Source organism: Canis aureus, chromosome 22 (assembly GCF_053574225.1).
Source record: "Canis aureus isolate CA01 chromosome 22, VMU_Caureus_v.1.0, whole genome shotgun sequence".
Classification (NCBI taxonomy): domain Eukaryota; kingdom Metazoa; phylum Chordata; class Mammalia; order Carnivora; family Canidae; genus Canis; species Canis aureus.
This window is the reverse complement of record NC_135632.1, coordinates 11702573-11725808: the sequence shown is the minus strand read 5'-3', so window position 1 is coordinate 11725808 and position 23236 is coordinate 11702573. Positions and strand designations below refer to the sequence as shown.

The 23236-nt window shown below is 34.5% G+C and overlaps 1 protein-coding gene across 48 annotated transcripts in view; it reads right to left on the bottom strand.

The window, feature by feature from the left end:
* The window catches only part of LOC144293759 (uncharacterized), a 472204-nt gene that overhangs the window by 102333 nt on the left and 346635 nt on the right, over positions 1 to 23236 (bottom strand). For 46 of the 48 annotated variants that reach the window (XR_013361003.1, XR_013361004.1, XM_077864835.1 and 43 more), the window contains 2 exons: positions 19129 to 22548; positions 17907 to 17994 (listed from right to left, as the gene is read on the bottom strand). The exons of the other annotated variants lie outside the window; for them this stretch is intronic. Coding sequence is in view for 42 of the 46 variants with exons in the window: in XM_077864835.1 (XP_077720961.1) it covers positions 22419 to 22548 (130 nt within the window). In the remaining 4 variants the exon portion in view is untranslated. The remainder of the gene's footprint in view (positions 1 to 17906; positions 17995 to 19128; positions 22549 to 23236) is intronic. 48 annotated transcript variants of the gene reach the window in all.

Genomic DNA, 23236 nt, shown 5'->3' with positions numbered 1-23236 from the left:
TTTCTGACGTCAGGCTAACACCATTTTTTAGAGATCCCTCAAAATTGGTATTCTACTCTTGGTATGTTCTTCTCCCTTCTTTTGGGCACTGTTAGGTTAAATATTCCTAATACATGCATGTAAAAAAACACATCCCCAAATATATGTAACATCAAGAGTAAATTTTAAATTGAATGATGTCATTGCCCTGCCTGAAAATCTACCAATACACCTCATTATACTTGGGAAAACATCTAGCTGTCCTAGGACCAATAGAGCCAAGCAGCTTGGCCTTTGTCTATTCCTCCAGCCTCATGTCATACCACATGTGCCATCCTCTGGAGAACACAGACAAATACAGTACTATAACTCAGGAAGTACTAGAGTGGTCTTGGTAAAGAAGAGGAATAACTAGAACCATGATGCTGGCCCACTCCATTCTCTAAGGGAGTTTTTTGACCCTCATAAGAATATATTGTAAGAAAAAGAGGATAATGGAGGAAAATGTGTTTTCTGAAAAACAGATTTACAGAAAATAAAGACAAATCCGAAAACAATGACCAAAAGCAGAGGAAAACTATATAATAAATAAGCTGAAAGTTATGAAGAAATTGCTAGAAGTTGGAAAAGAAGGACACACATTAGAATTATAAAAGTACTTACATGAGATAGGTAGACAACAGAAACATATAAAAGGAAATTTAATAGGTCTCAGAAAATAAATAGAAATAATATTTTTTAAAAGTTCAGACATGGAAGGTTAAACTGGAAGGAAAATAGTGAATGGGCCCTGACTTACTATGACAGAACTTAACAATTTTTGACTCTTCAGTGATGTGAAAATAATGCACATTCAATAGAATCTGTACTTGGGATTTTGAATTTTCATCTTTCTTTGGCATACTAATAGGCAGTAGATGCTCTCTTTTGATGCTGGGTAAGGGTAGCAGTAGCCACAGCTCCCAGGGCACCACGCTATCACAAGGATGAACCACCAATTTACTAATGTCATTCCATACCCACACAGTCATACTTTTTTTTTTTCATTTTCAGTACAGTTTTCAATAAATTACATGAGATATCCAACATTTCATTATAAAATAGGCTTGTGTTAGATGATTTTGCATAACTGTAGGCGAATGTAAATGGTCTGAGGACATTTAAGGTAGGTTGGGCTAAGCTATTAAATGCATTTTCAACTTACAATATTCAATTTACAACAGGCTTATCAGGATATAACCATATCATAAGTTGAGGAAGATCTGTAAGAGCAAATGGACATCAGGAAAAGTTGTGATATTCATTCCTCTTAATAATGTTTGGAGCAAGAATATTTATTGTGGGCAAACATCTACCAAAGCAATTAAATATACATGTAAATTACCACGCCAAAGGAATCAAAATCCTCTGTTCAGTGAATGGAACTTTTGCTGATAATTGCTGATAATTTGAGGTCCTGTAATTAAGAAACAATTTAATGGCAAATAATTTGTTGGGCCTACTTTATGAGGACAGTAAAATGAATGTTTTGGGGTTAATTGTCAATCCAGGGTCTGAGAAAAGAAGAGATATTACAGTCAGATAATTAAAGACCCAGACACTACCCTTTGTTTCTTTCCTTTGTGCAGGATTCTGGCCTAGGCTATGTTGGACTGAATTTTAGCAATCTCATTGTGATATCCCATGTTCCTCCTAGTTTCTAGGAAAAAGCTCTAGAGTGAAGAAATTTTACTTTGGCAAGGATCTATTAAAACATGATCTTCAAGTTTTAAGAAAATGCAGCAGGAACGAGAATAAAGCAAATTCTGTCTTCAGTACTTTAAGTGACAGAAATAGTAATAATCTCATAACAGTTCTAATACATTGACCACCTGCCATTTACCAGGTATTCTGCTAATCATCTTACATAATGCAATTTGTTATGAGGCAAGACAGTATTTTTATCATTGTGCAGATAAAAGCATTAATATTTAAGTTAGACAACTTATAGTAAGTGGTTAAACCTGGTTTAAACCTATATCTATCCAATTCCAAAGCCTAGGCTTTTACCTAATATGCCACACTGCTACCAGGAAATTCCAAAATTGTCTTTTCCACATAATTCTGTCTTATTTTGGATCTTTTATCCTAAGCCCTAAATTTCAACATCAAGTATGTAATAGTGTTGGGATTCCCTCGTCTTCAGGTACCATGCCAAAACTTACCTGACCAATTTTTTCACTGAAATATAAAAATCATGTAACATTATGAAACAGAATTATAAAAAACAGTGAAGTATTGGAAAGTAATTTTGCTAAGTCTATACAATAAATTTAGATGAGACAATGACTGCAAATAACTAAATGCATACAGTCATCACATTATAACACTGCATGGGCAGATCTGTGAAATACAACAAAGTGAAATAACTGCAAGTGATACAGAACTTTATATGGAATTAAAACCGAATTATAAGGTTTAAATATTTTTTTCCAAATTTCAGTAACATTTTGAAATTATATTGACTATTCATTTAAATTTATAATTGTAAAGTCCATGGAGACCTTACAATATGACTTAATAGGGTATGTTTTAAATGTATATTATGGGGATCCCTGGGTGGCGCAGCAGTTTGGCGCCTGCCTTGGCGCGATCCTGGAGACCCGGGATCGAATCCGACGTCGGGCTCCCGGTGCATGGAGCCTGCTTCTCCCTCTGCCTGTGTCTCTGCTTCTCTCTCTCTCTCTCTGTGTGACTATCATAAATTAAAAATTTAAAAAAAAATAAATGTATATTATGTAGTATATACTGGAATATGGAATTCTATATAGAATAACTGTTCATTGCTGAAAGAAAAAGAACCTTTGCTTTATTTTGTCTTCTTGGAAATACATACTAATGATATGAATTATTCCTTCTAATTCTTTTTTTTTTTTTTTAAAGAAACAGAGAGCGAGTGCATGAGAGCATGGAGGGGCAGAGGCGGAGCGAGAATCTTAAGCACTCCACACTCCACTAAGTGTGGAGCCCAGTGCAGTGCTCTACCTCATGACCCTGAGATTGTGACCTGAGCCAAAATCAAGAGTCAGACCCAAACATATGACCCAGGCACTCCTATTCCTAATTCTTAAAATTTCACGTCTGACAGTTTTTCTTCTGTGACCCAAGAACTGAGTAAGAGAAAGGTAAAATTAACTTGTTTTATTATAACTATATTTACAGTGAATAGCTAACTTGGAAAAGAGAAACTAAACGTTTATTCTCTATAATAATACATATCAATAGTATTCCCTGAATACACATGAAATATTTGTAAAATATGAAAATAAGCAGAATCATGGGCTTTTAAAAGCTGAACTTGACATTTGAAATTGTCCAATCTAAGCCCCTAGCTTTATAGAAGAGAAAACTGAGGTTCTTTCAAATGAAATATTTGCTTATGATCAAAAACTAATTAATGGCAAAAGTGGGACTAGAACGTAGGTTTCGTGAGTAAGTGTTCTGGTGAAGATTCAATAGAACTGCAAGAGCCAGGCCTAAGCTATAGGATTTTTTAAATTCTGATTATAAACCTCACTTCAAAATAAAAAGCATTTTGGTGGAAGATAATATACTCCTTCACATGAGATCTGTTGGGAATAAATATCAACCTGCAATACGTTCAGACTTAGTATCTGTGGAACCCCAAGTGATTTTAATGATTGCATATAACCAATTATCATCAATAGAAGCCTAATTCCTATCTAAAGGATGCTTGGTTCTTTTGGTTGCACAGCCAGAAATAGAAGTCATATATTCATAAGCAATCAATATTCCTAAATAATTCCTTTCCTAAGACAAATTTTAACCATCTCATTTTTTAGTGCATTAAATGGTAGCATAACTTTTCAGAGTTTTCATCATAGACATATCACCAAGCAAGTCTGAAGACACTGAAATAATTTATCTATTCTAAACACAGATTTGCTAACTAGAGCCTTACAGGCAGCTGACAAAGTCATACATAGTATAAGAATGCGAACACTAATGTGTGAAAGTCAGAGAGGAACATAAAAGTTGAGGAGGGAGATTACATTGTAGATAATTTATTGCATAAAGAGCAAATTAAAATCAGATCTTTCTAATAGCTACATATGCAAAGCAAGTATTATGATCAGCTGTATGACTCCATGATTCTATGGTATAAATACAGTTTGTTCTAGAAAAGATATTAAAGAGAATTGAATAAGCAGGTAGCATTGGTTATCACAAACTGGAGTAAAAGACAAAATAGTAGAAGGAAAACGTTCTCCTAATTAGGAAACACAATTATATCTAGAGGATGTCCCAAAATCATCCTGTACTTTTGAGTCTCAGTAATTTCAGAAGCATAATGGCACAAGCTTATAAAAGAATAGTTTAAAAGTTTAATTACTAAAATCTTCTCTGACTTATATCCTTTTCAGTGTTTTGGATTTAAGATAGAATTTTTTTTTTAATAATATGGCAATACCTTTATTTTTTTTTTAATTTTTATTTATTTATGATAGTCACAGTGAGAGAGAGAGAGGCAGAGACATAGGCAGAGGGAGAAGCAGGCTCCATGCACCGGGAGCCCGACGTGGGACTCGATCCAGCATCTCCAGGATCGCGCCCTGGGCCAAAGGCAGGCGCTAAACTGCTGCACCACCCAGGGATTCCCTGGATTTAAGATAGAATTTTAATCACTATAGGGAGGCAAATAAAGGGCAATAACAGTTAACTATGAGAAAAAATATTTATATAATGACTAAATTTTGTGGCATTACCAAAGATGGGGCAACTGAGTCAGAAATTCACAAAGGCCTAGAGAGTATCTGACTCAAATAGAGTCCCTCTAGTTCACATTTCTGGTATTATCTACTTACCTTCACTAAAGAAACCTTATTCATTTTAAAAATAGGTGTAAAGCTTATAGGATTAGACTAAAATATTACCTGGATCAATTCAAATATTCATATTTCTTCAGACTATTATTGCCTAAAGTATCTTTAAATGAATACTAGCATTAAAAAATCAACACCTGAGCCTTCAGATTTAATGTTTTATTATTTAATCTAATTATGTTTTGTAAAAGAAGTCATTAAAGCATTGTTACTGAATCTAAGTTAATTACTGAAAGTTTAAGCAGTTGTATATGAATCTAAAATCAAGCCCTGTCTTCCTTTTGGTAACAGAAGTAACAGATTTGAAGAATTTGGTAAAACTAAATGTTCACACGGTCAAACAAAGAACCTTGAATTCCTTAGTTTATACAAAATTTTTAAAAGAGCTATAAAACAGTTCTGATATATTTTAATATTTTTTCACTAAATGATTCAGTTATTTAAGTTTATAATGTAAAATGCCTGGAAGTTAGGGCAGCTGATCCAAGTCTGAATGTAAATTTCTGTTACTTTATGGCTGAATGATGTTTACGAAGTTATTTAAATACTCTTGACATGTAAGGAATTAGTTTTTTTTTTTTAGTGTCAAGGGTGAAGACAAAATTCAAAATAAATTATATACAAAACTGATTTTTAGAAGAATATGAAAAATCATCAACATTGTTTTGAATGACAGCATTTAAAACTACATTGCTTTTAGTTGGTGATCAACAATTCTTTATGCACAACTTATAATTTCATTAGTGTGGCACTGGAAATTTTATCTCAAATTCATAGTGATAAATTTATGATTTTAGAAAAGGGAGAAATTATTTGAAGATATACAGGAAATAGATTTTCAGGAGAGTTAACTGGTTGAGTCTTGAGAAGAATAATCATTTAACAAACTTATGCATGATGAAATTTGACACACAGTATGCTCATAAGAGAGACTGAAGATCCAATTGCCTAAGGGATAATAAGAGTAAACTCTTTCATTTTAATATGGTATCTTTCATTAGAGAAATAACTATGTATTAGGACCCATGCAGTCCCGTGGAAAAAGCTGCTCCACTGGACAGAATTCACTAAAATATTTAGGGCTCTAATATGATGCCAATTTTATTGAAGGAAATAAAAAAAAAAAAAAAAAACAAATAAAAAAATCATTATGTGTGTTTAGAGAAGAAGTACAAAAGAGAACATGTTAAAATATTCATGCATTTTTGTTTTTTTTCTTGGTTAAGGGACTATGGATATTTAATTCTTTTTGTCTCTATTTTTCTAAATTCTCTTTAATGAGCATCAGTTTTTAATAAAAGTTGACAAATATAAAGTGGATATATAAGAAGAATGTATTCATAATATATTATACCTTTATAAAGAATTTATAATTTGAAATCGTACTTAATTACAGGCATAAATATTTACCAAACCTGCCCTACTATTTCTTGTTTATTACCTCATAATTGATTAAACACATATACAGTTACTTTTATTTCAATTTAAAATAATATACACTTTCCTATATTTCCAATCACAAAAATATCTCAGCACTTTTCAAGCTGCTATTGTTCATGTCCTTAGTCGTAGTCCACATATAATCTCGTGTATATAATCTTGATCCACATACCTTAAATTAAAATATATGTTTCTCATTCCATTTAATGCATCCTTCATAAAAATTAAAAAAAGAAACAACACTTGTCAACAGTGTTCTAAAGTGAATGATTAGGCACATTCATCATGTACACTAAAATGAAATAGGTTGATAATTATAAAGGGACCAGAGTTTACACTTGGTAATATAAGCTAAACAGCTGAATGGTTTCATTTTATTGTGGTTCACTGGGCAAGGATTTATCATTTTTTCCTTGCTTCTCCTTGTCATTGGCAAGTAAAGAGCAAGAGATTTAAGTTCATATCCACCACTTTTACTATAAAAAAAAAACTTTAAGGAAATAAAGATATTAAATAATTTAAACTACTTGCTTTGTTCTCATATCTTATATGAAATACTTTTTAGTTGTAGAAAAGAGAGCATAGAAATTAGAGAACATAAAATCTAGTCAGTCGGCAAACCTATGCTCTTTCCACTGAGGGATTATTAGTTTCTTATTAAGTAACACAGCAGTATTATATACTACAAAGTATTACATATTGTTGACTAATACATTCATTCTCACATTTAAATTATCTTATTATATCACAAGATCATATGGCTCACTACACAGAAATATGTACCTTCTATCCTGCCCCAATCCCTTAAATTAACAACTTTAATTTAAAAAGTATATAGAATTAACAATGTGATGCACTGAATAAAAGCCATGAGGAATTTGTCAGCTATGGAATTCAGAAACAATAAGACTGATAGAAAAAAATAAGAGTAAGCCACAGCTAAAAATAGGCAAGGGAGAGAACTGTTTGGGAGGTGGAAGAAAGTTATTCCCTCAGCCAAGAATGAATGGATAAGCCAAAGGCAGAGGAGGCCCTGAGGCAGTCATCATGTGATCATCTGGACACTGCATTCTGGAACCTGATGAGCCAAGGAGACCCTCATACCATGCGGGATTTGATCTCAGGACCCCGAGATCACAACCAGAGCCAAAGGCAAACACTCAACCACTGAGCCACCCAGGTGCCCCAATAATGTTGATATATGAAGAGTGTGTGTATATATATACAGCCCTCCCATCCTACTTTCACTGGTAGCAAACTCTAAGCCCTGAGTATCAAAAGCAGTACCCCCTGCCAGTCAAAACACAACTCATCAAGGATTAGTTAACAACTATGCAGTAGAATAACTATAACCTGGGGTATGCTAATAAATGTTTAATAACTAACTTGACAAGAAAAGAAAAAGAAAGGGAAGAGTCCTGATTTATGGCACTTAATGATTTCCCATGGGGTAAATTTTTCTACTATGACCTGCTTCAAGCTAACAATATGAAGTCAGTCACTAATGGACAGAGTGGGAGAGATGCACCCGATGGGCTCTCTGAGTCAAGCTGAGCCAGCTCCAGCACACTGCTGACTTGGACTCAGCAGGTCATTAATTTTTGTTCACTTAGAAAATGCTTATTGAGCTCCTTCTATACCAAGAATTGTTCAAGGAGTTAAAGATATGTGGTAAACACTGCAGAAATGGTCCCGATTTACATCAAGTTTACTTCTGTTTGAGGCAGGCAGAAAACAAAAGTTTAAAAATGGGTAAGATGATAGATATCAGATTTTGATTTTATGAGCCAATAAAACAGAGGGACTAGATGTTTGGGCTTGTCTTAGAACTAATTAGAGAAGACCTCATACCCAAATGGGTGCCTGGACAGCAAGAAGGAAATAGAACATGTTTTGGGCTGTTTCAAGCAGAGAGAACGGCAGTAGGAAATAGTCTGGTGCTCCAGGTACTGAAAAGAGGTGGGGTGGGTGGAGGCAGGACTACACAGCACACAATCCCTTTTAAAATTGGGCAGAGGGGGACTCCTGGGTGGCAAAGTTTGTTAAGCTTCTGACTCTTGATTTTGGCCATGAGTCAGGCTCAGTCTCCATGCTCAGCACCAAGTCGGCTTGTCCCTGTTCCTTACCCTCTGCCCCTCCCCTGCTCATTCTCTCTCTCTCCCTCTCTCTCTCTCTCAAATAAATCAAATAAATAAATAAAAATCTTTTTAAAAAATGGGTAGAAAATCTGAACAAATATAGCAAATGGTGATCTGTGATGACAAATAAATTCATAAAAAGATACTCAACATTATTAGTCCATAGTCCAAACCCCTATGATGGCTAAAATTAAGACTTTATCAAATGTTGGCATTTTAGTAAAGAGTAGAGAAAACATGAATCCACGTAAAACATTGTATAACATAATGTTCATGGTAGCTTTAACTGTAATAGCTCAAACACAAGAAATAATTAAATATCCATCAACAAATGAATGAAGAACAAATTACAGGATACCCATGTAATGAAATACTTGTAGGCAACAAATGACGAATTTCAAAATAATTATGTCAAGTGAAAGAAGCCAGGAAAAAAATAGATAAGGTATGATTTTTATATACAGAAAACTCAAACTTTCAGTGTCATAAAACAGATCTCTTTGCTTGGGGATGAAGAGAAAGGAGAGATTATTACAAAGGTGCATAAGAACACTTTTGGGAGGTGATAGACATGTTCATCATCTTGACTAAAGTGATGGTTTTATGGTTATATACACATATGTTCAAACCTATCAGATTATACACTTTGAGTATGTGCAATTCACTGTATTTCAAACATGTCTTACTATAAATGAGAGGAGAAAAATAGCATCCATTGCAGATCCAAGCAGGATATTATGATGACTTTGTCTACACAGTTAACAGTTTCAGATGAAGGGACTTGTCATATTGAAAATCTATTTTGATGAGCACTGGTGTGTTATATACAACTGATGAATTATTGAACCCTACATCTGAAACTAATGATGTACTGTATGTTGGCTACCTGAATTTAAATTAAAAAAAAAAGAAAACATTTTTAAGTAGAAGCAGACAGGAGTTTTAGGTGGCTTAAAAGAGGAGAGTTGGGACGGAGAGGAGTGCATGCTGATGTCAAGCTATGGTTGGAGGATGGCTGTTTACTTTGCAATCTTTCCCCTCCTTCATTATCCTTTGTACCTACTGGGAGAAAGGTGTTTTGAACTGTAATTACAAAATACTTTTGGTTCATCTTCACTTCACTTCTCCTTATTTAAACACTAGCCTCTAAAACATATTGAAAATAATCATTTGTATGATCAGATTCTTTTTCTGACTATGTCATATTGTATTGTCATTGCATTATAGATGAAGAAGCAGGATTTTTGAATTTCTGAAACATAGTTGCATGTTTGGCTATAAGTGGATGTGTCAACATATTACTCACAAGAAATATTAGGATCAAGGAAGAGAAGCAAAATTCATTATATGTCCAAGATATATAATTTAATGTAGAAACACAGTAAAAGTGATAGTATTCATGTTAAGATTCAACGTTTTTCTAGTATATTATACAATAATTTTTAAGTAAGTGAACCACTTGATATTTATGATATTTTTTAGCATTAAGACTATTTTACAAATAAGATGGCTAAATTTTAGAGAATTTAAACAACATCTAGGGACAGCCGTACAGCTGGTATTGGATGGTGTTAGATTGAACCCAAGTGCTTTAATTCTTTCTATATCAAGCCACTCCTTTCTCTAAATCATTTATTACAATCTTAGAATATAAATTTAAACACTTACATATGTAATTTCAGGTTGCTTTATTTTTCTCTTTCTCCAGCATTAACTTTAATTTTCTTAGCATTAAAAACTTACCAGTAATTGAGCTGTCAGGGCTGGATTATTACTTTTTATCCCAATGAAAAGAAAACAAAAGGCATATCCCCTCCCCCATCCTTCTGGGAACAATAACTAATGGACAATGTAGTACTTTTTTTTTTTCTTTTTATAGCCAAAGTTTGTGGGCCCAGGGACAAAGGGGTAGAAATTGGAATACAGTTGTTTGGCCCATTTAGAAACTCTGTTTCATCCTTACGCTTTTGAATTCTGCTGGGTGAGAATTCTTAGTACCACAAAAGTAAAGATAAGACAGGTTATGCTGTGATAGAAAAAAATTAAATCTGTTTTGTATAACAAAAGTGATTTCTTTCACATACACTCATCACAATCTGATGCAGATCAAGCAGTATTTTCCATCTATTAACTAAAAGTAGAACATGCGGCATCCAACTCCATTGCAAAAGGGGAAAGAGGACTACAAATTCTAGTGGGATCCTTCTTTTTTTTTTTTTTTTAAGTGGGATCCTTTTATGAATCATATCTGGAAACAGCTAATGCTACTTCTGACAACATCATTACATTAACCAAACCTCAGTCACATGGCCCCAGTCAATCTGCAAAAAGTCAAGAAGGATTTTCCTTTGGGTCTTGAAAGAGAAAGCAATGAGGTAAATACATGGGTTTCTGTCACAGAACCCCATGAAAGGAACATCTACATAATGAAAAAAACATTGATTCCATGGATTTGGAAGTCAAAATTACTAAAAACTTGCGATTAATGGACTTCTGTGGTACAGAAGAATGAACAACAAAAAAGCCAAAAAAAAACAAAAAATAAAATAAAAAGTTATAATCTTGACTGTGCTGACTGGATGATTGACCTGATTATCATGTGGAATAAAGTTGCTGCTTTCCACTGGTTAAAGAGATATGTACATTCAGAATTTAGGGTATTCTTCAGGATCTGTGAGTATTTTCATGTAAACATTAAGAAAAGACTACAGTAAACTTCCAACAGGCAAGATCACTGAGGCATCAATTTAATATGGAATTAATGTTTGAGCTATGATGCCAGGTAAAAGTTCTGTTCAAGTTGAAGTTTTGATTGCAGGCAAAGGTAACACAGAGTAAACAGTGGAGAAATAAGTTCATATAAAGTTTATAATCTCTGGACCATTTGCAATAACGAGGACTAACATTTAACATGTATTTACTCTAATATCTTCCATACTATTATATATATAATTTTAACTGATTCTTCTTATCCTTTTAACATCTCCCATGCTATATTATGTAAGGTAAAGGTCTGGAAATTTACTTTGCATTTTAAGATAGGTTACAGAGTTATCAAGATGGACTTTTGAGGAGGAAGGGTAAGCGGTGGACATCACCTAGATATCTTGAAATAGTACAGTATGCACTGACCACTATTTTCAACTTTTTCAGGAGGTATGTTGGGAATTTTGGTTTTTTGGATTTTAGAACTTTTTTAAAGATTTTTTATTTTTAAGTAATCTCTACATCCAATATAAGGTTCAAATTTATAACCCCGAGATCAAGAGTCAAAGGCTCTACTGACTGAGCCAGCCAGGTGTTTGGTTTTTTTCTTTCTCAAAAGACAGTCACATTATGCATGGGATCACCTTTCTGTTTGAAAACTTAAGAATGGAAAAGGTTATATATTGACCCTGAGAACACATTACTGTATATTTATTGAACTTTGTGGTCACTCAGAATTTTTGAACTCTCCTCCACCCCATGTTAAGATATTTATATTATGTCCTACATGTCAAGGAAGAAGCTAGAACTCCTCTCCTAATCTTTCTTGAACCCAAAGCACGGGTACATAATCACGGCTGTACAATGAAACAGAAATGCTTAAGATCTTGATTTGGAAAAGTTGTATGAAGAGGTAGCATCCTCAAGGAACTATTAGCTGATTCAGAGGTAAAGGATGTGCTATGCTTTAAGTTGCTGCCACGCTGGAGATTCTGGCATCTGATATATAGCAGCACTGGTGTGGGCTGTGTCGTCTGTCTGCCCTGCAGCAGCAGTAGTGTGGGCTTTCCCAGAGCTAATGCAGTGTGATATGGACATTTGTCCTTGCTCCAAAGCCTTCAGATCCGATTCCTTGATCTTTGTGAGTGTAGGTTGTCTGTTCAATATCTTTTAATGAGTGTTGTTTTTTTCTCTTCTGTAACTTATAAAAGTGATTTTATTACTTGGATTTAAGAATCCTGGCTAGAATAATGTAGCTGAAGTTTAGAGAGGCAAACTAATTCGCCCATGGTCACTCCACTGTGAATGGAAGGATCAGAATAAGAATTAATTCCCCTAACTGCAAAACGTGTTCTGTTCTTATGACTTTCACTCTTCCTCTTGCACTATTTCAGTATTACAGTTTTATGTTTTACTTTAGATGGGTCTTATTTCATGTACTCCTGCCTTTCCCCACTCACTTCTAAATTAAATCTAATTTCCTAAGCAGTAAAAGCTGCTTGGCTTTTATGGTACCTGGGAATTTGGTGACTGTTATTTATTCTAAATTTGCTTCCCCATCTTCAGAAATAAAAAAAAGAGGAAAGAAAAATGTAATAAACAAGATGGGAGAAAAAAACTTACAATATGGAGATGAATGAGCAAATTACCAATTAACTAATTACCAACAGTTATAATTTATCTTCATTGAAATACTAAGACGAGTGTGATTGGCAAATTGAATGTGAAAGGGAATGTATCCCATTTAGTGACTTAATAGAACAGGCAGGTCCAGACTCACAAATAGGATTAAGTATGCATTTAAACTATTTTATTTTCTGTTAGTGCCCTCCAGAAACATTTTGAGAAGAGTAGGGGTTCTTTTTCCCAAACATAGAAATGCAGATTTTTTTTTTAATATGGAAGTTAAACTTTGCTGAGCAAAGTTCTCATTTGCTATTGGGATTTGAGGAGTGTCACCTAAAAAATTGTGTAATAATCAGGTAAAAATGATTCATAATACAGACTGTTTTCCCAAAGTCGGTTCATCAGTACCTAAATAAAAGTGGTTATGAACATGCTTTCCTAGGCAGTATCAAAGACACTTTTTAATTCTATTGAATGAAAAATAAATAAATTCTATTGAATGTTTGTGTGTTTCAAAAGAGTGGTGTGGGAGACAAAAAAAGCAAAATGGCAGGCCTAAAAATATTCATGTAGAAGGAATCAAATCAAATTTACACTGACTTTATAGTGAAGTGGTGGGAAGTAGTCTGGTGCTTTGATGCTGACCTGGGTTAGCCCCAGTCCAAAGAAAGTTACTTTATCAGAGTATATTTTATTTATCTATGTTTTATATAGGGAGATACTGGTACTCTCAAGCAGATTGTCATGCAAAATAACAAATGACAAAAATTTTCCTGTTAAACTATATGAACAACAACTTCAATCTTGTCAAAACAAAAAATAGCAACTATTGGTCTGCTTTCAGTATTATTATTGTCTTTTTTTTTTTTACTAACAATAATATGGAAAATAGCTTATATGCCAAGATTAGTGCTTGTACCCAGAAATGAAGAAATTTAAATAAACCAATTAGCTATGATAATTGCATATGTGTCAAAATTCATTTGCTTAAACTACTAGAGGAGAACACACTTCATAGAGTAAATAATGACAGCCATAAAGACACAATAAAGATTTGACATTCCAGTTCCTCACTCTGTCCTTCACTTCACCCTGGCATGCTTTATGTAATGATAATTTTTCCAGTGTAAACTGAGAACATTCAGACAATAGTGGCCCAGCACACACACATTTACAATTTAAAGGGTTTTACAACTCTTTATTTGGGGTTTTAGGGATTGTAATCTGTGACACAGAGTGGATTGAAATTAAAAGCATGCTCCAGTAGGGAGTGGGCAGTACATCTTTGAAGATATTTCTTTTTTTTTAAAAGATTTTATTTATTTATTCATGATAGAGAGAGAGAGAGGCAGAGACACAGGCAGAAGGGAGAAGCAGGCTCCATGCCAGGATCCCAGAAATCCAGGATCGCGCCCTGGGCCAAAGGCAGGTGCCAAACCGCTGAGTCATCCAGGGATCCTCTTTGAAGATATTTCTTATCAACCTCAGGTACTTTCTCTCTATTCATAAACTGTTAATAGCTTTTGTTTTATCATGAATAGGTGGTAGATTTTGTTGAATGCTTTTTCTGCATCAAGTTATATGATCATATAATTTTTCTTCCTTTCTTGTTTTTTGGTAGATTACATTGATTTTTTTTTTACATTGATTGATTTTTGAATGTTGAACCAGAATTGCATTCCTTGGTCATGATTTGTAATTGTTTTGATACTTGCTGAATTGGTGTGCTAATATTTTGATGAGGACTTTTGCATCAAAGTCTATGAAAGAAATTGATCTGAGTTATTTTTTATTGGATTTTGGGGGATATCAAGATACTAGTGGATTCATAGGATGAATTCAACATTCAGAAAATCAATTGATTTGAGATCTTACCTATTTTCTAATGTGAGAACTTAATGCTATTAATTCCCTTCACAGAACTGCTTTAATTATATGTAACATATTTTGATACACTGTATCTTATTTTAATTAAGTTTTCTCTATTTTTAAGTTTCTTTTGAGACTTACCTTTTGACATGTATGGTTTACAGGTATGTTGTTTAGGGTTGCCTCAGTGGCTCAACTGATTGAGTGTCTGACACTTGGCTTAGCCCAGGTTATGATCTCAGGGTCTGGAGATTAAGCCCTGTGTAGGCTCCATGCTCAGCATGGAGTCTGCTTGAGATTCTCTCTCCCTCTGTCCCTCCCGCTTGCTTACTCTCTTTCTCTCTCACACACACATAAATAAAAAAATAAGCAAATCTTAAAAAAAGAAAGAAGCATGGGGGCACCTGAGTGGCTCAGTGGTTGAGCATCTGCCTTTGGCTCAGGTGCGATCCCAGGGTCCTGGGATCTGCATCAGGCTCCTTGCAGGGAGCCTGCTTCTCCCTCTGCCTATGGCTCTGCTCAACCTCTGTGTCTCTCATGAATGAATAAAATATTTCAAAAAAGAAAAAAGAAAAAAAAAGAAGTGTGTTGTTTAATTTCTACATGTTTAGACATTTTCATGGCTCCATTATACTCAGAGAACACTTTCTGTAATATTATATTGGTGCTATAATTCATCATCAAATATGATTTATAAAATTCATGTGGAAGAGTACAGTCTATTAGATGTACCCGTATTTCCACTGTGTCTGTTCTTCTGTCTTCCTTCCTGATGTTCCATGAGTACATCTTTTATCATTTCCTCTCCAAAATTTCCTTTAGACAGTTTTTAGTAGTAGGTCTGCTAATGACAATTTCTTTTAGTTTTCCTTGTATTGCTGTGCATTTCCTCAAGCTTATCCTCTCTCGGTATTTGTCCAGCTTCTTGAATCTATAGGTTTGTGTCTTTGACCACTTTTGTGAAATTTTTAGTTATTATTTCTTCAAATACTGTTTCTGTTTCACTCTCATTTTTCTTTACACCTGGTTCTCTCATGATATGACCATTGAATCTTTTGTTATTGTCTCACAGGCCCTTGAAAATCTGTTGTTCCTCCCCCCCGCCCCCCGCCCCCCACACACTTTATTTTATTCTCAGGTACACAGAGACATAGGTTTTCAAGGTTGGGCTGCTTATTGCGACAGAGTTTCACACACTAGGGTCATCTATAAGCATGGCATTATCAGTGTTTCTTGAAAAGCAGTTTTTAATTTTGATAATATTGTATCATTTTATGTAGTTTGTATGTGTGCATTTTGTTTTACTTTATGCTTAGAATTTCATGTATCCTACAAAATATTTCCTACCCAATGGTTATGGAGATATATTGTTTTCTTCCAGAAATTTTCTAAATTAACTAACTTTTAGGCCTGTGATCCAAAAATTAATTTTCATATATGGTGTGAGGAAAGGATTGAGAGTAATTTTGTTCCCAAATACATTTGTAGCTGTTTCAGTACTATGTGTTGAAAATACCATGCTTTCCCCCAATGAATTACCTTAGTTATTTTAAAAAATAAACTGACCTTACATACTTAGGCTAGTTCTGGATCTCCTATTTTGTACCACTGATCTATTCCTCAAAAATTAAGCCAATACCACATTTCTTGAATATATTTATAATTACAATAAGTCCTTAAAAAAGGTTGTATGAGCATTCTAGATAGCCATATACCAAACACTGGAATACTGATATAAGTTTTAAAATTAGATTGTTCATTTGTACAAAGAAAAAAAATCAGCCAGGAATTTTTGTCAGGATTGTATTAAAACTATAGATAAACTTATAAAACATTATGTCTTTAATTATGTCCTCCAAAATTCATGTATTGACATGTAGCCTTCAATATGTGGTTTTATTTGAAAATAGGGTCACTACAGATGTAAGTAATTAAGATAAGACCACACTGGAGTAGAGTGGGTTTCTAATTCAGTATGACTGGTGTCCTTATAAAAACAGGAAATTTGGTGAGCATTATGTTTGATGTAGGATTTCTTTAGATACTTTTTAAGATTGGTGAAATTGTATTCACACAATGTTTTTAATCATGAATAGGTGAGTGCTGAATTTAATTAAAATTTTTAATCACTATTTAATGAAATGGTTATGTAGATTATCTAGTAACCTAGCTTTCTTGCCAACTTAATTTATGTAGATATGTAGTATAAATTTCCTTGAATAATTAGTACTTTTCCACTCCAAATCAACCAGTTGACTCCCTTTTACTTTCTCTGCTTACCAAAAACACAACATTTAAAAATAAAAACATTCCTAATAAACTGTCCCAGTCTTCAAGAAAAGGGCATGGCATTCTTCATGTGGCAAAGATGACAAGCCTATGTTTATTCATACATCTTTACACTTTATACTTAGTCAGACTTCAATGGATTTAATTATTGCAATCACTGTAGTATAAAATCTGTAATGTAAAGCAATCTGCTTAGTGATATAAAAAAATAAGTGGTGATACAAGATAGTTAGAAATATTAACTTTTGATAGTCACATCATTAATAAATCCATTATAGTCCTATTTATAATTTTAGAACTGTGACCTTACTGTGTTAAATATAATATGCATATTGGAAAACAACATTTAGCATTTGTATTTCTCAGGAGAACTAACTTAATTACCTTAAGATTTAGCCATATGTTATATTAAAATTGAGGTCACTTATTTCCAAATAAGTCATGTAGACAATGTTTTCTACCCCAACAAGAGTAAACCCAAATCTGCCTAATCAGAGGGCCTGAAATCCTTTAGCTAGTTGCCGTAAGATCTCAAAATTGTTAGCCAGGGTAACGATGGTATGATAATAAAGACAGCACTCAAGAGTAAAAGAGATCTTCTCTTAATTGCTATTTTTCAGGAAAATATTTCTACATTATTTATGCCTATATGTCTCAGGAAAATTAACAGAAACTCTTTTGAAAATGATTAATTTTCTAGTACTTAGTAAAACTGACCATCACTTTTAATGATGTATATATATTACATTATATGCCACAATTTCTCTAGTCATTGCAAAAAGAGAACAAACAGTATATACTCTCAAACTTGATAACTAACAAATATGTGAATTCTACACTGAGTGTGTTACATGCTATGATACGCCACCCAGATCTGAGACTGTCCAACTCTGGAGCTTCAGAAGATCTTCTGAGGTATTTGTTCCAAAGACACCACCACAGTTCAACTTTTCCCTCTGCCCAGAGTGCTACCCACTTTGTGATGTGTTGTTCACCAGAGCTGTCCCCAGTAGACCTTCTGCAATGAATCTCCAACTCAGAATCTGTTTATCATAGAAATCAACCTAGGAAAATGATCCATAATGTCTTACTTTCAAGAGCACTTTACATCTACAAAGCTTTATATTTTTTGTTAATTTATAGAATACTCTCTTTTATGTTCTATTCACCTGTTAGGACCCCTAGACACATAGGCAGCCTACTAAATATTTTAGTACCAATTCAAAAATAATCTACTTCACCTGGTCTTCCTAGTCCATGAGAAGGAATTGTTGCTTCCTTTGTATTTCCACTCTGCTCATGATTGTTCTCCAGCATGTATAATATATTATAAGGTAATGAGTTATTAGGGCAGCCCAGGTGGCTCAGCGGTTTAGTGCTGCCTTTGGCCCAGGGCCTGATCCTGGAGACCTGGGATCGAGTCCCATGTTGGGCTCCTGCATGGAGCCTGCTTCTCCCTCTGCCTGTGTCTCTGCCTCTCTCTCTCATAAATAAATAAATAAAATCTTAAAATATATATATTATAAGGTAATAAGCTATTATTAAACAATATGGATAAAATGGCATTTTCTGAATATCACAGTGGTTTAGGCAGGAAGAACTGTCTGGGGCACTGAAGAAGGGGAAATAGTGTTGTAGGATTGCTCTTATGAGAAGAAAATGCAGAGTTGAGATCAGGGATACAGTGTCCAGGGTGCTCCATGTGAGTGGCAAGCGAATAACTAGAGGGGAGTAGGTAGATGTTAGAAGGCAGGGAATATCAGGATTAATGGTATTGATGTGGCTGACGCTGTGCTGGGCCTCTATGATTCTATACTATATATTGGGAGTCAAAGAAAGGCTACTATATCCAAACACTGTTGAGTATGACTGTGTCTCTGATGGAAAATAGTAAAGGAAGCTTAATTTTCATTCAGGTTTGATGTGCACAGAGCTAATACATACTGCAACAGCTCAAAGTGAAAAGCATAGAGAGGTGAGTAAGGCACAGAACCATGGCAATGGCACCCATGGCATTCACAAGAAGACTCTTAGAAGGTCTGTGCCTTCCGCCCTGGAGGTGTTTGTAGTTTATGGGTGAATTATACCAGTCTTCCTCATTCTCATCACTCTCCCATTGGTGGAGCTAGAATAATGTGATCAGGTTTCAGTGTGTCATTCTAATGGAAATGTTTACTCATGACTATATATCTACATACCTCTATGGACACAGCTCAAGTGTTTAAAGTGTCATCCCAACTCTAATCCTTTATAGCAAAACAAGATTTTCACTAATCTTTCCCCTTCTTCCAAGGCCATTATATCAGAAGCAAGAGTGTATCTCCCTCTGAGTTGCATCTTCCTAGGACTAAACAAAGCAGTGAGAACTATTATTATATTTGATCAACTGTTATTCCTTATTTGAATGCAAAATTTATTCTTATTGCATGTCAAAATATCTATCAAAAATATGAAATAGAATTTTTTGTACATGAAACCATTATTTTTATAAGTTAAAAAACTTACAAATTGTTATTTTCTATTTCACTATATTTTGTACTTCTATAAAGAGCAAAGATCATGACTCATATAGTTGACTCTTCTAGTTAAAAATGCCAGTTTCTAAACATAAGCAAAATTTTTGTTGGAAGTAAAGATAATTTCCTACAGTTAAAAGGAACTCGAGTCATTTGGGAGTAAAAAAACAAAAGGTAGCCACAGTAGCTCTCTCTGCAAAGTGTGCTATAAGATGACATTCGTGGGACACACAAATACAGTGCTGTAAATGTATATGCAATGCAGAGAACTGATAAAATTATATGCCTGGAATTATGGCTCTCCTGTTTTGTACAAATATCTTATAGCTAAACATTTTATAAAGACAATAGGAATTGTAAAGAAAAATGTAGCAGAAATACTCGATTTCAAAAAAACAAGGTCATAAAAATGATAGAGGTAGAATTGGCAATATCTATACAATCTCTGAGAATGATAGAGTTTAAAGGTCTTCTATAAATCCCATCCTTCACTTTGGGTGTTTTGATAGAGCCCTCAAAACTGAAAATACAGCAATCCATGGCCTCTTAGCCAGACACTGGCTGCTTATCACAACTTAACAGAGACTGAGATGAAGCTTGTCAAGGAGAAAATATGGAGCATTTTAGTGGAAAATCCACTAAGACTAGGCTGCATACAATTATTTGATAAATTTAAAATAGACCAGATTGTCAGAATTATTTCCCAGCAAAGACATTGCTGAATGACACAGAATTGATGTGTTAGAGGAATAGCTGATAAGGGACTAGACTGCAGCCAACACTAATCAAATTCTAGACTCTAATAGCCCAAGGGAGCTCAAGCTCTTCAAGCCAGGGACACAAACTATAGCCAATTTCATCAGAGTCATTATAACAATATGCTTATACGGGTAAGCATGTCTGCCCTCGGTTATTACAAACATAAATGATAAATGCTAACCTTTTCTCCTTCAACAGCCCCTTTTAAACATCCACAGGGGTTTCAAAGCTGGATCAAAACCAACCTGTCCAGAATTATTAAAACCTATCCAGAATATCAGGGAAGTAGTATCCTGCTCTTGGTACTTGGAGACTTCAGCAATTTGACTTACTCTTTTAGTCATGTCTAATTAGAATAAACTGGGAAACAACTGGATATATTTGGACTGGTGTTATGGGGCAGTCTTATATCAGATTCCCCAGAAGATCCTGAAATAAGCATTTGGTAAATGATATTAAAAACAAAAAAATGTTAAGGAAAGGGAGGAGTAGCAGCGAAGCAAGATGCCATCTCAGGCAGGAGATAAGCCTGAGCCCAAGGGGAAATGGCAAACGGACCACTTCTGAGTTGTCATGAGGAGGGGATCTGGACTTAGCATTGTAATATTAGTTTGGTGACTGGCTAAAAGTCTCCTCCAGGGGATATAAAGCCTAAGCCCTTAGAGCCCTCTGAGCTTATACCTGATAGCAAGCAGGCCCCAATAGCTCAAGAGCACTCACTCCTCTAGTAAGGAGCTGCAGGCTCTGGCTACTGGAAGAAAAAACACAAGGAGCGGGGAGTAGTAGAGGAAGTGAGGGCAGAGACAGCAGAAGGGATCCAAGGAAATCTGAATAGAACATCAACATTTTCCCATTACAGGGGCCATCCCTTAAGAATGGTTGTACAGTTTAATTGCACTACTTTGTTTACAATTCATAGGAGTATATTGACTCAAACTATAAGAGGGAAACAAAGGAAAAAGCCAAACAAAGGAGCACCAATATCCAGCTGAGGCACAGCTGAGGCAGGAAAAGTCACATTACAGAGGAAGCATTTGAAAAGAGCTCTGAAGGATGAATGTGCTTTTTAAGAAGGGCATATGTCATATGGCATTCTAGGAATAAAAGTAAGATGAACAAAACTGTAGAGCTAACAATATAGAGGGCAATTCTAAGATATAGTGAGTAAAGCATTCTAGGTTAGCTACTGGAGATAAAAATACAGTAGGAAGCCTTTTTAATCATAATCATCGGTCATTAATTAAATTGTCAGCAATAGGATGTTATTAGTGTTCTAAGACCTAAAATGTTATCATTAAATTTATGCATTAGGAAGGACAATCTAGCAACAGTCTATTGTTTGACTTGCAAATACTACACTCGGAACCATAAGTTCTTGAATTTGGGCCACAGAAAAGAGAATGAAAAAGAAGAAAAAAAAAGGCAGAAATGGATTCTACAAGAATTGACAGCTTCCCAGAGAATTAAATGTGGGTATGGCATTTTTAATCTGGGTAACAAAAAAATTTTGGCATATTTAACTGCAGATGAAAACCAGTAGCTATTTGGGAAGGATGATAAGTCAGTCCACTTGTTTGCTTGTTTTTACACACCCTAATCATTTGCAACTCTGATTTGAGGGAAATTACAATGCAAGAAATAAAATAAATTCTAAAAATAAATCAAAGTGTTTTAATAAAACGAGTAAATGAATTGCACCAAAACACAGAAACAAAGAACAGTTTTTAAACATGTGATATTAACTCCAGCAGGTGCCTATTATAACCATTAGAAAATGTTTCTTTGCATATTTTTGCACTAAACATTATATGATTAGCACATGCCTAGAAGAAAACAAACTAGCTCTAGGATTATCACCAGGATGGCCCATATAGATGTCAAACAGGGTAGACTAGAAGGACTTGGTCATACAAGGAACTGGATGTACATGCCCGGTTTGGACATAGAAAATGGCTGCATTACTTGGCTTCTCAGGGAGTAAAATTACTCCAGAAAGATACGTTGTTAGGATGAAAATAGAGGAAAAATTTTGTGTAAATATGTAACTATAAAAATGATATATTTGAGAACCTGTGGGAGTTGGCACACCTGCTGCCTATCCCATCATGGTTGGTCAATGCAATCAATATGTCCTATGGTCTGATTACCACCTAGCTATATCTGTGATCCTTCACATGTTCTATTAACAAGTTGACATCCCTGCCTAAAACAAACTACATCTGGAAAACAGTAGAGATTGACTCTCCTGAGGTCACTTGTGAATGGACTGTGATTGTAGCAATCCAGGCTGCCTGGTGCCTGAAGTTCTCCCAGTTGCTGTCATCATGCCAGAGAGGTGATGACCTGGAGGGATAAGTAGAACAGGAGATGAAATATGTCAGATATGTGACCTAAAAAAATCTAATAGTAATCAATATTGTGTAAAGGACAAATCAGTTAAGCCTTAGGAGAGGAAAACAGAGAGAGGAAAAAATATATACACTTTACTATATGTATGTACGGATGTATGTATATCCCTAATGAGAAAGGTGAAAAAATCCTCAATTTCGTAGCAGCCTGAGTAAACGGATAACATAGTTCCCTTTCTCTATTAGAGGGAAGCATAGAAATATATGAGAGAAAAGTTTTGAAAAGAAACTATATAAAGAAGCCCCTTATATATGAGTTTAAGTAACTTAATGACATATATATAAGATTTGGTGATAGGATCATCATCAAGCAATCACTTTTATTCTTTTGTTCATTCTTTAAATGCTTATTAATTACATACATATAGAAGCCCAGTACAGAATATTGTTACTGAAAAGTTAGCAAAAGAAAAATATTGATAAGTTGGATATTAAAAGTCAAAAATGTTTACTAATCCAACAATCCCCTTAAAAGTATGTAAAGGCAAGGCACAGTATTGGATAAGATGTTTGCAATATATAATTAACAAAAACTAACAAAAACTTGGGATCCAGAAATCCTACAAATAATAAAGAATTAGACAGATCACTGAATAGAAAAATGAACAAAATGCCTAAGTAGG